General features: G+C 51.3%; 2 protein-coding genes across 21 annotated transcripts in view; one reads left to right on the forward strand and one right to left on the reverse strand.

The window, feature by feature from the left end:
• PRIMA1 (proline rich membrane anchor 1) overlaps positions 1-3,951 on the forward strand; it is a 73,634-nt gene extending 69,683 nt beyond the window's left edge. For both annotated transcript variants that reach the window (XR_004184797.1, XM_021941514.2), the window contains one exon: positions 709-3,951. Coding sequence is in view for 1 of the 2 variants with exons in the window: in XM_021941514.2 (XP_021797206.1) it covers positions 709-811 (103 nt within the window). In the remaining variant the exon portion in view is untranslated. The remainder of the gene's footprint in view (positions 1-708) is intronic.
• Positions 3,952-14,362: 10,411 nt separating this feature from the next.
• UNC79 (unc-79 homolog, NALCN channel complex subunit) overlaps positions 14,363-16,907 on the reverse strand; it is a 278,788-nt gene continuing 276,243 nt past the window's right edge. For 8 of the 19 annotated variants that reach the window (XM_021941512.2, XM_021941507.2, XM_021941497.2 and 5 more), the window contains one exon: positions 14,363-15,535. In XM_021941512.2, the coding sequence (XP_021797204.2) occupies positions 15,335-15,535 (201 nt within the window). In that variant the 3' untranslated portion in view covers positions 14,363-15,334. The remainder of the gene's footprint in view (positions 15,536-16,907) is intronic. The other 11 variants (XM_021941509.2, XM_021941499.2, XM_021941508.2 and 8 more) reach the window with 3 other exon arrangements.

A 16,907-nucleotide genomic window follows, 5' to 3' on the forward strand; every position in this document is an offset into this window, starting at 1 on the left:
CCGCCGCCGCCCCATTTATGCGCCAGTCATAGGTTATATAATCATCGTTGCATCCATGCTGCCGCCGCCGTTGCCGCCAGGCGTCCGCCGCTTTCGCCATACCGTTGCCGCCGGCGTCACCGCCGCCATGCGATTCGCCGCCGGCGTCGCCATAACCACCACCGCCGCCGCCAAGTGCCGCCGATGCCATTCAATCGCCACCGCCGCCGCCGTTATATGATCGCCGCCGCCGCCGTTGCCACCGATCTTCGCCGCCATCTAGCTTCATCACATTTTGCATTTGCCTTTGCCCACACTGAGGAAGATTGCAGAACTCACCCCCTAGCACTTTTGTTAACTGTCTGTGCCCTGATCAAAGAGATCAGTCAAAGCTTGACCGGGCTAGACTGAACATACTTTCTTGTTTGTCCAAAACAGCCCTGACTCATACCTGTTGTCCCTGTTTCATCGTTAATAGCTCCCCTCTTTCCCTCTCAACTGTGCCCCGGTTTTCATGACACCTGAGTTGAGAGCACGTCCAGCTGCTGATTAACCCCTCAAGGACTAAAAGCCCAAGGATGCTAACCAAGAACAGAGCTGTGGGCTTCCTTCTGACACTCTCACGGAGCAGGGATGCTAACTGGAGGTTACGCCCCACCATCACTGATAACTAATGGTGTCCCTGCCTCCCCGTCCCTTGCCTTCCCTGTCCCCTCCCCGCACTTCCAGGAAACCACTGAGAAAAGACGAAAATGGCACCAGCGTTGCTGAGTATCCCATGAGTACTTCGCAGAGCAACAAAGGAGTGGATGTGAACAACACAGTGGTGTGAGTCTGCAGGCCCTGGACCCGCTGGCCAGAGGGACACCTTGGTGGCACTGGTGGACATGGGAAAGCAGGTGGACATGAGCTAACTCTGAGCTTGTCCAGGACTTCATTGCCTCACAGGCCCCGAGCCTCCCGAAGGAGAAACCATTCTCTTCCCAGGCTTGCCCCTGGTCAGCCTGCGGGCCAAGGCAGCTCGGACACCAGGCTGAGCCCGGCACATGCTGCATGCAGCACCTGGGCAGTGTCCCCACCCCAGGCCCTCCACATCCTCCTCCCTGTCTGGTGTCTGGTCTGTCGACTGCCCCCAGCTGCTGTCTAAAGCATGCGCACTGGCGAAGCCAGGGGGATCTGTCTGTCTGCTGTGGCAGGGAGGCATCCCCCTTTAGCCAAAAGAAAGATGGTCCAGGGCCCACTCCCTGCCGGAAAACCTCTCCTCCTCCCAGGAAGCCTGCCTGCTCCTCTGTTCACGTTCTCAACAGAAGCCATCGGCACAGCCAGGAGACAGACGTCCCCTTTCAAAGGTGCTTCCCACACATCTGTTTATCGCCCCATCTGCAATTGTTGTCAATCTTCAGGGCCTGCCTTCTCCCTCCTATCCCCACCGACACCCCACACCCTAGGCTCCTGACTGCCTACCACGGAGGGCTGTGAGCCCAGCCTGCAAATTCCCCTCCTGAGCAGACATAGGAGTGCGTTTACACTCGCGGGCAGTGTCTGGCCTTCCAGGGGGAAAACGACTCACTGAACCCGCGGCCCAGGGCCACCGGGCAAGGGCAGAGGCCACTGCACCTGTCCTCAGACTCATCCCCACACTTGACCCCATAGGAACCGATGCATCTATGTGAGCCAGGCCCTGCCTTAGTCGGCAGAGGCCACTACTTGTGCCAAATCTGCTGTGGGCATGCTGTGCCAGGCTGATGCTGGCCAGGCGCTGGATGTCCCCCACGGTCCCCTGAGGCCTGACTGTTGTACTCAGGCCCTCTTCCAGAGTCCTCCATCCTCTCCCCACTTTACCCTCCCCGAGCCCCAGTCACCAAGAAGGCGGTATTGTTCTTCCAGTGTCTTCCTATCAATGTCTAAAGAGATCTCATGCTATAGAAGCACTGAGCCCTCCAGTGTGGTTGGAGGATCAAGGGATGAAATGGGACAGGAGGAGAGGAGTCCTCCAGGCTGGTAACCCCTGCCTGGTTGGCCTATCTCCCAAGTGGCTGCCTTCCCTGTGGGCCACATCAGGAAGCCCATGGAGACGGGATGATTTTGCATCTCCTGGAAAATGAGTGGGAAACTCCCCACCGCCCCTACATATGTGCTCAGAAGGAACCCAATGCATTGACTGGTTCCATTGTCGAGCCCTGTAAGACCTAATTTGCCTCCTAAACCTCCAGTGTACTCCTCTGGTAGATGTTTAAGCTACAGATGAGACTTTGAAGTCCAGGGAAGTCAGACACACCTGAAAACCGGTCCCCATTTGGGCCAAACCTTAAAGTGCCCATTGTCCCAGAGTCCTAGTGCCCACGGAGCTGTCTGTGTGTCATTGTCCTGCCCAGGTCAGCAGGTGCAGGCTGAGGACAGGCCCAGGGCATACCCTCCCATAAAGGGTTTTTCTTCTTTCCTCATTTCCTTCTATTTGAGGACTTGTTTGGGGTTTGGATTTGAATTTTGCTTCCCCTGGACACCTGGGCATCAGCATAGTGCCCCCCCCTGCCCCTGGCCTGGCTGGTACTTCACAGTGCTCTTGAGGTGCGGAGCCAGGTGACAAACAGGCCAGAGGATGTGGGCCAGCAGCAGGTCAAAGGGGGAAACCCAGCAGACCCCCCCCCCAGGGCACTGTCCCCCACTGCCTTCAGCCTCCTGGTGCCTGCTGAACCCCCAAGCTGTGCCCTAAGCAGACACCTGGGCAGGACCCTAGCCCTAAGCACACACCACCCTGTGCTGCAACCATGAGAAAGTGCCCGTGCCTTGGGCTGTCCAGAAGCTCAGAGTGATCAGAGGGCACCTTCTGCAAGAGAAGAGGTTCCTGGCTAAGGGATCATGGAGTGCTGGGCAGCCTGAAGGGGCTGGGCACAGCCCAGCTTTACACACACTCACCTGGTCCCATCATTCCCTACCTTGGCTTAAACCCAGGAAGCCTGGATTTTGCAGTTAGCCTAACCTTCCAGCCCCAGGCAAGGCTTCCTGGCGAGGAATCAGCTGAGCCATCACCACGCTTTGGGGCCTGTATCCTCTTCCCTGAGCCACTGACACATCCAGGGCTCTGGTCTGCACATAAATTCCCTCTCAGTTGGGCTTGTAAAATCCCTTCTCACTCCAGTTAGCAAAAACCAAGGGAAGAGCCTAGTTTTTAAAAAATACTCACTTAATACCCACACCCCACCCCAAGCCCAAGACCGGCCATTCAAAAAATAAGTCTCATGGCACAGCAAGGGAGACCCACTAGATTTTGAGCTTACGAGACATAAGCGTACTTAAAACCATGCCAGCCTAGTATTTGAGCTTAGAACTTTTATCTAAAATGAGCCGGCAGTCTCCAGACACACACCGATTCTCAGGCTAGTCCAAGCCCTGATGTCAAGAATGAAATGCACTTCCCTTCGCATTTTGTCAAATAGATCTTTTCCAGCCATCTCGCGGTTGACCCCAACTTTGGAACTCAGATCATAGGATCTCCCAGAGGTTTCAGGTGTTCCTAAGAAGCTTCTAAAGGAAGTTTTGGAAGAAAGACTAATAGGTGTAAAAATATAAACATATATATTATATATAGCTATATATATTTAAAGAGATCTCGACATATATATATATATATATATAAAAATACAGCTACTGTACTCTGCATCTGTACAAAGTATGAGTTAAACTGCCCAGGTAGTGTGAGATACGTTATGCATGAATGTGAATATCCTGAAATCTGCCTTCTTAGCAATGTGCCGCGTGTACTGGGGAGAGGACAGTTGCTCCTGGGAGTTCTCTCAATGGGCAAATGTACAAGTCGATGCCGTCTTATCCACCAACAAGCCATTAAGGTTGGTTTCCTGCTAAGACTTTTGTACCGGAAGCAAGACCGGCAGCACTGGGGGTGTCCATATGCCACTTACGAGGCAGAAAGCACCGTGACTTTTTTATTTTCAATAAAAATATAGAGATATCTGTCAGTTGTCGTTTGTGGGGTGGGGGAAAGGAGAATGCGGGCCTGAGGAATGGGGGGATCCTTCTCTGGGGTCCTGCTATACTCCAGGGCTGGGCTGGGGACCTTCTGTGGGATATTTCTGTATGTTTTATCCCAACAGCCCAAGGTCGGTATTTATGGGGATTTCAAAGGCCAGTTCTGTCCCTCATCTTGCCACCCACCACCTTGACTTTTGACTTAATTGAGAATAGGGCAACCAACCTTCCCAGTTTCCCTGGGAGTGAGAGATTTTCCTGAACCTGGGACTTTCAGGGCTGAAACCGGGGATATCTGGAGAAAATGGGACCAGAAGGTCACCCTAAGTTGACAAGTGCTCACGGGAATCACAGGGAGCAGGAATCAGCCGGCCACACCAGGAGGGTGACGGTAGCCAGGGTCGGCCTCCTGGATGTCTACCCCGTGTGTAGACCTCAACACCCACGGGCTGCTCTGCAGAGCCCCCTTACCTGGCCGGTTGCATGGAGAGGGGAGGCTTGCCCAGCACCCCTATGCAGAGGCCAGCAAAGGGCACAGGGCCCCCCAGGCTTGAGCTCCCGCCACCACCCCGCTACTTTGTTTCCCCGCTCCAGGCTCACCCTCAGGCAAGCTTCACAGGAAGCAGCCATGGGGAAGAGCTTCCCACCTGATGGGCCAGGAGGGATGTAGGAAAAGAGAAAAAGTAGCCCCTGCAGCATCCTCATCCTCATCTTTGGAGTGAGGAGACAGGTCAGAGATGGATCACAATGGTCAAGGTCAAGCACATACCAGGAAACAGGGATGGGGCTGGGGGTTGAACCCAACCTGGTGCCTCCAAGGCCCGGCCACTGGGCACAAGCCAGGGGCCACAACCCACACTCTCTGCACTGTTGAGGCGCTGCTGGGCCCCACCCACCCCCACCTGGGTTCCCTGGGGCTTCAGAGTTAGCTCAGTGAGAGACAGCTAAGAGCCCTGTGGGCCAGAGCTGTCAGGCAGGTTTATCCCCCAACTGGGCTCACAGGCCAGGGGACAGGGGCTCAGTGCCGGAACGGAGGGAAGGGCCTGTGTCCCGGGCATCAGAGACGTGGAGGGAACATGGAAGTTCTTAAAGGCGCTCCTGTTATAAGCACCCCTTGCGCCTGGGATTTTGTGAGCTGCCGTTGGCCTGCATACAGTAGACAGGCAGTAGAAGACAGCCATTGTTACAATGACTGTCACTGTTGTCCTTAATGAAACAGCCTGTGTGATAGCGAGGGCTCCTCTGTCCACTGCCCCCTCCTGGGGCCTGCCTGAAAGCTGGTGAGCGTTCAGTGGGACATCTCAGGCCTCACACCCACTCCTGTGCACACCCAGCCCAGGCATCCTCAGCAGCAAGCCCGGAGGCCAGCAGGGAGTGGCAGGCATATGTGCTGTGCTCTACCTGCTTGTACAGGGGCCTGAGAACGGGGACCCAGGGCCAGCCTGGGAGAGGGAGGTGGTGATCGGCTGAGCACACAGGCGCCAGGAGCCATCAGCACACAGCTGCAGTGTCAGAGCCCTCCTAGGGGCCAGCCCAGTGTCTCCACCTCACATCTCTGGGGACTTTGGTCACTGGTGACAGCTCCTATGACCAACATGACAAACTATGCTCTGGCCGGCTTACAGCTCCATGTCCTGCTCTGGGGTCCTGCTACTGCCTGTGAGGTGGGAGATGCAGCAGGACCCACAGGACATCCCTGCCCAGCGCCTGGCAGGTGGCAGAATTACTGTCTTGGATGCATGGGAGCGAGTGATGGCAGGAGGCCTTCCCTGCACATGATACTATGATGTGACATCACAGAAGACAGTCCCGCGAGCCTGAGTGAGCTGCTGTGCTGGCTTCGGGTGGAACCTGGCTCAGTAACATGGCCGCGCTGTGGCCTCACCTTTGGGCAGGCTCACCCATATCACCACGCTCCTGACAGCCCCCATTGAGTCACTCGTTTCCTGTTCCTCTACCATCCTTCCACTTAGGAAGTAGCTGACCAGTCATGTGACACATGGAGGATGCCCTGTCTCCATGTCTGGCACAAGTGGTGTCCACAGCCTGCGCTCCAGGCGCCTGTGGCTGCCTTTGTCTGGGAGATCCAGCTCTGTGAGCGCCTGCTTGTGGGGGCAGGTGGAGGCGCACTCCCAGCCTGTCCTCCTCTCCTCTCCATGCTCTCCTCTGGGGCTCCTTCTGTTCTCCATCATACGTTCATCCAGTCAGTCAGTCCCCAGATCCTTAAGAGGCTCTGCTACAAGCCAGGTGCCACACTGAACACGGGGTTCAGCTTCTCCGACCCGAAGCCCCAGCTGGAAACCTCAGAGGTCCCCAGCTCCTTCAACCTGGTGGGTCCCACCTGGGCCCTCCCATCTGCTCTCCAACCCACCTCCACTTACCCAGCCTCTCCCCATACCATCCCCTACTTCACTCCCTCTCTCCACCTGCCTCAGGCTTCTCCTCATTCCACGAAACCACTGCCTGCCCAGCTGAGCACTCAAGCCCACCCTGCTGGCTGCTGTGGACCCATCTTTAGTCTAGCTGCCCTGGGCCCCGGGGCTTCCCCAGCCCCACTGCTCACTGCTCACCCCACCCCACGCCCCACCATCCAGCAAACCACACTCACTGCCAGCTTTGTGTTCCCACGCCCACCCCTTGGCTGGGCGTCGCTGTCCTTGCCCAGCTCACCTCTCCCTCCAGGTTCTGCCTGGCCACCACTCATCTGCTATCCAGGCCCCCTTCAGAGGCAGCCTCCTCGCCGAACACACATGGAACATAAACCCACTCGTGCACAGAGCCGGAGGAGTGCCTCCTCTCCCGGGCGGCACAGACAGCCCTGCACGCAGAGCTCCCGCTCTCTGCCCTCTCTGGTGGATGTTTCCAGTCGGTTATCCTCTGCGGCCTGAGCCTGGCAGTCCCTAGACAGAGGCTGTTCACTCATATCCTAGTGTTGACTGGGGACGGGGGTGTGTCCTGGGGATACAGAGGGAAGCAAGACAAGGCCTCTGCCTCCAGGGGTAGGTTGGTGGTGCCAATGGCCCCACACTGTGCACAGCGACAATGACACCAGTGTGGAGATAAAGGGACACTCAGGGCCAGCTTCCCAGGGCTTCATGTACTTTGTTTCTTTAATAGTCCCTGCAAGCCTAGGAGGCAGGAAGGTTACCCCCACTGTACGGATGCGTAAACTGAGGTTAAATGGCTTACCAAGGGGGGAGAAAAGGAAAAAAAGCAGTTAAGGCACAGAGTTGCAATTCAGACCTAGCTCTGTGTGGCTACAAGTTAGTTCTAGGCTCTTCCAACCCAGACAGGTCCTTTTGAATTTAAAATGGTCCATTCCCGCTGGATTTATAGCCGAGCATCTCGCCGGCCGTGGGAAGCACAGAGGAGCTGCAGTGAGGGACCCGCGGGTCTAACAAAATCACTTCATAGGTGACTTCTGCAAGGCTCTTTCCCTCTGAGCCTCGGATTTCTCATCTGTGAAGTTGGGGGAGATAAACTCCAGTGGCTCTTTTTCTGATTACTGCCTGTGCCTGTCTTTGAGCACGTCTCATCATTCTCTGTTCTATCACCTGAGTTTATTTTCAATACAGCACTTCTCACCCCCTAAGAACAATTGCCCATCTGTGTACCTGCCTTTCTCCTCCCATTACAATGTAAGATGGTGGGAGCAGGGGGCCTTATTCACCATCAAATATCCAGCCCTCCAAACAGCCAAATGTGCTGGGCATGGGAAATATTTGTTAATTAACAGTGGGTTATACATTTTACACAGTACACACAGGCATAAAGGAAAACATAGCATTTTATTTCATATAACTGTCCAGAGTTCCTACCTCATTGGGTGTGAGGGGGGAGAGGAATAAAAACCCTGAATTTGCAAATTGATGGCATTGCAGCCTCTTCTGGTTTGACCAGAGTCTTTTGGGTGACTCTGTGTCTTGTAGATAGACCCTTAGTCATTGAGGCGTCTTCCTGGGCCTGCTCCCTGTAAGAAGCACCCTCAGGTTACCCCTGAGCAGATGTCTGTAGCCTGGTTCAGGGGAGCTGGGCTCAGGCCACATGGCATCTTCTGGCTTCTCACAGGTCTCTGCTGCAGAGGGGCTGGCCTGGGCTGCTTCCTGGACAGGTGACTGTGGGGCTGTGCCTGGACCTTTCTAGGCGAAGGGTGACCGCTGCCCCCACCACTCCAGTTGCACATGTCCAGGCTTAAAGCAGCCTTCTCCTCCTGACTGCGGCCTCTGCACGTGTTCCTGAACGCCCATGGGGACACCTGAACTCTGCACACTCACCTGGTTCAGGGAGGGCTGTGGATGCTGCTCTTCGAGGTTTACGTGCCACCAGCTTCCGGGGCTCCCTGGGGCTTTTTCAACTAGGCATCTCTGTAACACCCTCACCCGCAAGAAGACAGGTAAAGACATGGCCACCTGGCCTCCCAGCGCCCCCTGAATTTGTCTCCCTTTTCCTTTTGCCGACAATCCTCTGCGGTCCTGAAGAGATGATCTGTCTGACTCCTTATCCTGTCTGCCAGAATTTCCCCTACACCCCAACCTCCTCCTGCCCCATGAAAGCCATGCAACTAGACAGGGGCACATGGTTTCCTGGAGAAGAATAAAGAATATATCCATTTATTATTTTCAAAATAGTATCCCCATTCCAAACCCCATCATGCGCTCACACCGAAACGCTGGTGTGAAATCCAAATGCTGGCAGAACGTGCCATATGGAGGAGGATTTCCCGGTTGCTCATTCAAACACAGAGACGTGGGGAGCCGTGAGTCACCACACGAAGCCAGCAGCGTGGGAGCACCACGCTCAGAAGGATGGGAGCCAAATGCCCATTGCAAGCTGTGATTTCATTTCAGCAAAACACCAGCTGCCACATGGCATTACAATGTGAAGAATAAGTGGCTGTGTGACTGCAAGGCATTTAACACAGAGCCAGGCACGCATCAAGTAGGGCGTGCCTCATCAAGGTTAGCTCCCATTCTTGTTTGGGATTCCCATTCTGTGCCGGGTACGTGACACATCATTCCCTTCACTCCGTACAGGAGAGAGGAATTACCATCTCCATTCTGCAGTTGATGAAACTGAGGCTTAGTGAGATTCAATGACTTGCCTGTGGTCAGAGAGCAAGTTAGCAAGAAAGTCCAGACTCCAACCCTGAGAACCAACCTGGCTGCAAAGCCCTGTCTGGGTTCCCCTCTACCTGCCTCCCCCACCCGAGCCCAGCATGGGAGTCCAGCCTCTGCGCTGCAAGCTGGAGGCCCTGGGCACACCCCGCTGTCCGCAGAGCCCCCCACGCCCTGCACCCCCGCTGGGCAGAGTGATTGTCCTCACCTGGAGAGTGTTTCTGTCCTTCATGCTTGATTGCTTGCTGGTTCCTTTCTTCTCCAAGTGGCCACTTCAAGGAGCGGAAATCAGGGCGTCTGCCAGGCAGCCCTGGGAAGCTCCCTTCTCCACCCACCTGCGGGGAGCCTGTCTGGGCTGCATACTTAAAAAGCCAGCTCTTTGTTCCTAAAACAGCCAAATCTGTGGCTTCCACAAAGGTCCTGCACACCCTGCAGGGAAGAGCTGGTGCCAGGGGCTCACCTTGCCCCACCCACCTGACCTCAGCATCTCTCAGTGAGAGGAATCCAGGACGGTTGTGGGCTGGAGAGAAGAGCCCTGGCCTGAAACAGGGTCAGGGCTGATGGTTGGCATATGGAGGGGCAGGTGGGGGCAGAGGAGTGATGCCAGGGAAAGGAAGGGCTGCATGGGGGCAGAGAGCACGGCTGAGTGGTGCTGGGTACATCCCACCCCTCTTGGCCCATAATACGGGAGAGCCAATCTAAAGTGGAGAGCAAAAGCACTGCCCTGCAGGGCCAGGCAGGTGAATCAGTGAGAACACCAGGCCTGGTAAATCAGCCCAGAGGTGGCAGGATTTTTGCCCACGGGCTTGTGGGTTGTTCTTCTTGCTTTGGAGGCTGAGATCAGTGGCGGGAACTGAGCAAAGATGGAGCCTGCATGTTACACTGGAGGTATTCAGACCAAAAGAAGAAATTAGAAACTCAAGCTCAGCAAAGAAAATATGCTCTGGGCCAGGGCCAACCAGCAGGCTGCCAGTTAGTAACTTGTGAACTAAATGACTCTAGGTTACCTTGGAGGTCAGAGGAGTAACAAGGGACTCCTTATCATTTAACTATTGGTAATATGTAATAGCTCAAACCTGGGCTTTGCAGGTAGAAATACTCAGACTCAAATTTTGCTCTATCTCTTACTGAATGATTCCTGCAATTATTTAATCTCTCCATGCCTCCCTTTTCCCATTTCTAATATGGGGTTAATAATAGAAGTGTCTGCCTCACACCATTGTTGTGAAGATTAACTGAGGTTACTATATCAAAATTGCTATATATGACAGGCTCTCCTATTGGTCACTATGATTACAAGTAATTAGGGGCAAGTTTCCTTAGGGCTGGGTAAACTCTCAATAGGCCAAATCTAACATAGTTTATCATCACGATCTTTATTTATTTATTTTTTGAGACAGAGTCTTGCTCTGTTGTCCAGGCTGGAGTGCAGTGGCAAGATCTCAGTTGGCTCACTGCAACCTCTGCCTCCTGGGTTCAAGCGATTCTTGTGCCTCAGCCTCCCGAGTAGCTGGGACTATAGGCATGCACCACCAAGCCTGGTTAATTTTTGTATTTTTAGCAGAGACGGGGTTTCACCATATTGGCCAGGCTGGTCTCGAACTCCTGACCTCAGGTGACCTGCCCGTCTCGGCCTCCCAAAGTGCTGGGATTACAGGCATGAGCCACTGTGCCCAGCCCTATCATCACAACCTTCTACTCATAATTATTCTTTCTCCTAAAACTACTATATTAAGTGGGAAACTAAATGTGATTTAATTCGTAATCCAAAATTTTTTTCCATGTACATGAATTCCCAAAGCAAGGGGAAAACACCTGTGTCAGATGGAGTGATAAACAGAGATGCCAATAGCATTGAGCCACCTGAAAGAAAAAAAACCCTCAGATTTCTCTATCCCATGCTTCTGGCACATTTTAGCCAAAGGAGCCTAGACCCCAAAAACAGGGAAAAGAAATGAACACGTATTGAGTGAGGCCCTGTGTTGGAGGCAGACGGCCTTCAGTCCTAACGCTACTCCCACCAGCTGCATGATCTTGGATAAGGCACTTAACCGTTGGGCCTCAGTTGCCTAACCTGCAAAGTGGGGATAATAATAAGGCTTATCTCATCCAGGGGAAGGGGCTAAGGAATAAAAATCATGTATGTAGAGTGCTTTGTATCTAGTAGATGCTCAATAAATGGTGGCTATTATTGTTTCTCTTAGATCCCCTTTACCTGAGGCTCATCACTCGTTCCTGTCAGTGAAGGTCTGGCCAGCCTTTTACTAATAACACATCAGCCATCTCCCAAAGCATTCAAACTCCATAAAAACACGGTTCGGTACTATTCCATTGGGTTCCAACCACTCCCTTCATTCTTCTCAAGAACCTACCATTACTGTCAAAACACCAATTTTCCCAATATACATATTTGCCAATCAGTTCTATTAAAGAAGTCTAATAAATGATCTGCATTGTCCAATTAATGCCAGAGGCCCAGCTCATGAAAGAGATGGGAGCACCCATCTTCTCTGATCCAATCCAGTCTTATTTGGCCTGTTGTCGCTTGGAAACAGAAACGAATCAGCTGCAACCACTTGGCCTCTGATGAGACTCTTCGGGAAGAGATTTCCTGGAAACATCCCGGTATCAGGCTGAATGACATGCTTGCTAAGAGATGGCACACAGTGGAGACTGGATGCTCTTGGCTACTGCCATGTGCGGGCTCTCCTGGGTATGGTAGGTCTTAATCCTGAGGCACTGCCTGAAGAAAAATAGCAAATGAGCCTGCAGCTGTGAGCTGTCCCTCTGTGTGCTCTTCAGGAGGCAGCCAGTCTTCCCAGGGGTCCACAGATTCCAGCGCAGTTTCCCAAGTACCATCACAGTTCTCCACCCATTTGAGCTTTCCATCACCCCAGGAAGATGGGTAGACAGCTCCATTTTACAGAGAAGGAAAAACAGAGGTCCAGGGAGGTTTAGTAACTTGTCCAAGGTCACCCAACTCATAAGAGGCACGCCCATTGTGAAAAATCATTAGGAACAGAATCTACATATTTGGAGATTTGGGCCGATTCCACCCTTGGGAATCTCAGTGTGTTCTGCTCACACATTGAAACCAGTAAGGTGCTATGTGGAAAGGAAACCAGTCTGTACTGTGGCCGTTCTCCATGCCAATAATTAGTGCTGGTCAAATCTGGATCAGGTAAATGTTGCTGAGATCTCCCTGCCCTCCGTTCTGCATTTGTGGCCGTCACCTGGGGATGACGTGTGCTGTGGCAGAAGTTCATATGGGCAGCTGCTGGCAGCACAGTCTTTGGGGGTCGGATAGCCTGGGTCAAGTCCTGGCTCTGCCCCTTACTAGCTGCATGACCTTGGGCAAGTAGCTCTACTTCTCCAGGCTTAAACATAAGAATAAAAGAAATAATCAGTAACTTTTAACAAGTGCTTACCATGTGCTAGGTGTTGCCCTAAGCCCTTTTCTTGCATTCATTCATCATCTCAACAATCCTCTGAGGTAGAATGTGTGTCATGGCCCCCATTTTACAGATAAGGAAACACTAATATGGAAATCCCAGTGCCCCTGAGGTGGTAAGGAAAATATATCCACAGAAGGCCTGGCTCCAGCTCAGTGCCTTTCAGGAGCCTTTACATAGGTCAGAGGTCAGCACACTTTTCTGTAAAGGGCCAGATGGTCAATATTTTAGGCGTTCTGAGCCATACAGTCTCTGTCGCAACTCTGCCTACCATCGTAGCACAAACTCAGCCCTACACAATATGCAAATGGCGAGTGTGACTGTTTCTACAAAAACTTTGCAGAAACAGGCCGTGGGCTCTATCGGACCTGTGAGCTGAGGGTACTGACTCCTGCTTTAGGTGGATGGGTTCTCCGCCTACTTATTAGTGCCAATCTTGCTAAACTTCCATAAGTCCCCTCTCTTCCTTTTTTCTTCTAAGTGCCTGAGCCCAACTTGTTGGAAGCTTTTGTCCCCTCTCTCCCTTTTTTCCTTCAAAGTGCTTGAGCCCGACTCATTGGAGGGTGGACATGAGGTTGCAGAAGAAGATGAGGACACTGACAATGGTGGGTGCAGCATAGGCTGGGGAAGCTCACCAGTTTCCATCAGCCAGTGAAGTGGCAGGGCGCCAGTAGGGACAGCATTTGGGTCAGTTTGGCAGGGAAAAGGGTCCTGGTTCTCAAGAGCAAGGAGAGAGATTTGCCTGGGAGTGACCAAGACTCTAGGTGAAGGAAACAGGTCCAGACCGTCGGAAGCATCAAATGGGGGCCCCAGTCAAGAGTGCCAGGTTAAGGGTTCGTCTGCAGCTTGGGGAAGATGCAAATACAAAGAAAAGTTCAGGCAGAAGTCCATTCAAAGAACCGGGCAAAGAAGAGGGAGTGGGAGAAGAAGATGTGGGTAACTTTGGACTTTGTCTACTGGTGGGATGGGACCACCAAGATCCTGGCTGCCTGGGGCAGGGTGGGCTCAGGACTAGCCAAGAGCCAGGCCTGCAGCTGAGCCCAGATGAGGATGTCATAGAAACCCTCACAGGGGAAGCAGCCAGCAGCTCCTCCTCCTCCAGAAACCAACGCAAAAAAAGAGAATGTCACATGCAAAGCTCATGGTGCCGGTGGGGAGCTCAAGAAAGGCCTCTTACTTAACTGAATCCATTCACTGGATAGACATTAATTAAACATGTACTGTGTGCCAAACCATGGGGAGACAGAGATAGCACATATGCTCAAAGCTGTCACTGTTTACAAGCGAGATAAAGAAACGCACAACTTGACTATAAGACAAAATGTTCACGGAAGCTCAGCCAAGCATGACTGTGACGGAGAAGGGTTCTGACCAGGGAGGGGCCTTTCAGAAGAGTCTGTTAGGCAGATACAAAGAATGGTCACTTCTGTACTCTCCACACGGAGCCTGAATGGTCCCCTGCAATTTGTATAAGGATGAAGATTTGAAGATCGCTCTTTCTAGAACTCATATGAACAGTTAAACATCTGAGGGCTTGTTTTCCTTTGAGAAGCATTAAGACCTCAGAGCTCCCAGAAGACAAAGGAAGCCTCTTAATAACGAACATTAAAAAAAAAAAAAAAAAAAGGTCTTGCCCTCAGAGTCCTTCCTAGAGGCGGACTTCAAACAAATTGTGTATTCCTCTCATCAAACGGCCTGAAAGAAAGCCTTTTTCTTCATAATTTCAGTTTCAAGAGAAGTTAGAAGCTGTAGAGCTTTAGAAGCAATGGTTGTCAGGAACTAAACTCTAGCTCTATAAACTGGTTTTAAAAAACCCCAGGCTCACAAAGATAATAAAAAATGCATTTAATAGCATGTCAATATACAGCTTAAATGTGTAGTAAGTCTTCTGTTAGTCAGTGCATTACAGGGATAAAGAGGAGAAATTTCATTTGGAATGCACAGTCCAATGCTAGGTATAGGTGTGGAGAAATCTTGGTGCTCTGAAACTATTAAAATTCCGTTTTATGAAACTTCACTCCAGGTGCAGGGCGCTGTGCCAGTGCGGGACTCATCTGGTCCGGTGTGCAAGCTACAGTTTTCAATTAAATTGTATACAAGTATTAACAAAAGAATAAAATTTATTATTCACAAAACTAAAGTGGTTATCATAAAGCTTACAAGAGAGTACAGCCTAGAACTAATGAGTTGAAAAACTAGTTTTAAAAATAATAAAACTTACTGGACAGTTTTGGAAAATGATATTATAAAACAACGAAAACAATTGGCACAGTTTAACCACCTAATTTCTAAGTGCACTTTGTAATGTTCCTTGCAAGCTGCCACTTTTCCCAGGATAATGACAAAAAGCTTCAGTCAGGTGTCACTGGCTTATGGTGACGGTTTTTTTTATTGCATTGCCAAGAGTGGATTTTAAGAAAAAACACTACAAAGGTTTCAAAAACCCTATTTATTCTCTATCATCAAAAATAGCAACAGGGGGACTTATACAACTTTTCTGTGAGTACCCACCAGTCTATTTTTTTTTCTTAAAAAAAATAGAAGTTAGTTAAAGAAAAATGATTTGGTTTTTAAAAAATAATGTAAGGAAACACTTAATCAGATAGCCCAAGGAGTCATCAGAAATATGTGTAGCAAGAAAGCTTCATTTTCGGCCCTCTCTGGCCTTTGCACATCTTTTACTAAACTAGAAAGAGAATGTACAGTACCAATATGTTCCCCAACCTGCTTGGATCAAATTGTTTGTTTTTAAACCCATTATTGCTAAACCAGAGTGTTGACACTGAGCGCCGAGGAGTCCACTCATAGAGGATAAAATTGAGAGGCTGCTTCCGAGGACTGGATCTCCACCTGGGCCATTTTGAACTGAGTGCACTGCAGCCACTTGCGGAGGGCTGCCAGGCCAGCACTGCTCTGGCCCGAGCCCGGCAGCGTCCTTAGGCTGTGGTGGTTCACGTGGTTCTGAATAGCCTGGAGGCGAAGCTGGAGTCCTGCAGATAAGTGCTGTCAAGAAAGGGCAAGAGGTTTTAGTTTATTTCTTTCTAGTGTTCCTGGGCAACCCAGGGAGCGTCAACCCAGGCGGCTTCTTGCAGGCAGAACTTAGGCTTGGCTCAAGGGTTATCTGGCCTGAAGAAGGCAAACTCTCAACTCTGGCAGTGCCCAGAGCAGGGGATCGCAGCGTGTTTTCTAGAGTCATCCTGGCCCAACCCATCAGAATAATGACATGCCCATCTTGACGGACTCACTGCAATGAAAACATAAAGCTGCCACACCAGTGCTGGGCTAACACATAAACTTGGCCCCAGGGAACTGTTTACGACAGGGACCTGGGTGTGGTGGAGAAGTGCCCGGGTTCTGCTGCCAGGCTCCCTGTGTTCAAAGCCTGGCTCCTCTATAGGCGACTTTGGGAACAAGGTTTATTGGTCTGTGTTTGGGTTTTCTCATGGGAAAAGGGGGGAGAGTTACACTTACTCAGGGGGTTTGTGTAGGACAAATGGGTTAAAAGAGTGCTCAGAACAGAACTTGGCACAGGAAGAAGCTAGGATAATAGCTTTTCTTCTTTCTCTGAGCTTCTTAGGGAGTTCTGTCGGCCTCCTCCTGGCCATCTGGGCAATGTAAAATCACCACAGATTGCCACAAAGCCGGGAAAGGGGTAAGAGAGGCAATTTAAAATGCTTCAAGCTGAGAGTGCAAGAAACTCTTTTCACAGAAAAAAACTAGTATCAAGAGGCAGTTTTCAGCAGTGCCCATGCCCCCGATGGCCGCCACAAATAGCCCCAAGGCCATAATCAGGACTCAAAGGCTGTGGTCCTTGTTGACAGCCACGTTTTTCTCTTATGGTGTCTGGGCACCCTGAGTTCATACCGCTTTCCTTCCATTAGCATGTCTCCTCAACTCAGAGAAGAAAGCCACAAAAAACTTTCCAGCTTTTCCTCCTGTCCCCAAAACACTTAGTGCGACAGACAGGACCCAGTTTGGATGGAGCAGGCGGCAGGCTTTGCCATCTTAAGTCAAGCCCAGTAACTCTGTTTGCTAGTCATAGAGTATGTTTGCCCCTACAATGACAAAGCGCCACTCAAGGAGAAGCCTGGGGCTGGGAAATAGATTCGGTCGGAATCTCCTCTTCCAGGCTGTGGGGTCCTGACCAAGTCACTCTTACTTTTGGTCCTAAATTTCTTCATATATGAAATGAGGCAGTAGGTTCCTTGTAGCTCAATCCTTTTATTCAATGTTATCCTTTCATAACAGAATTCTTTCCATGATAGAAAATCAATTTTAGCAACCAGGACATATCATTGAATGTGTCTGGGTATCCTCCAAGGGGTCAGTATTCTATTCTTTTTGTTTTTTTTTTGAGAGACAGGGTCTTGCTCTG

This window comes from Papio anubis, chromosome 7 (genome assembly GCF_008728515.1).
Source record: "Papio anubis isolate 15944 chromosome 7, Panubis1.0, whole genome shotgun sequence".
NCBI lineage: Eukaryota > Metazoa > Chordata > Mammalia > Primates > Cercopithecidae > Papio > Papio anubis.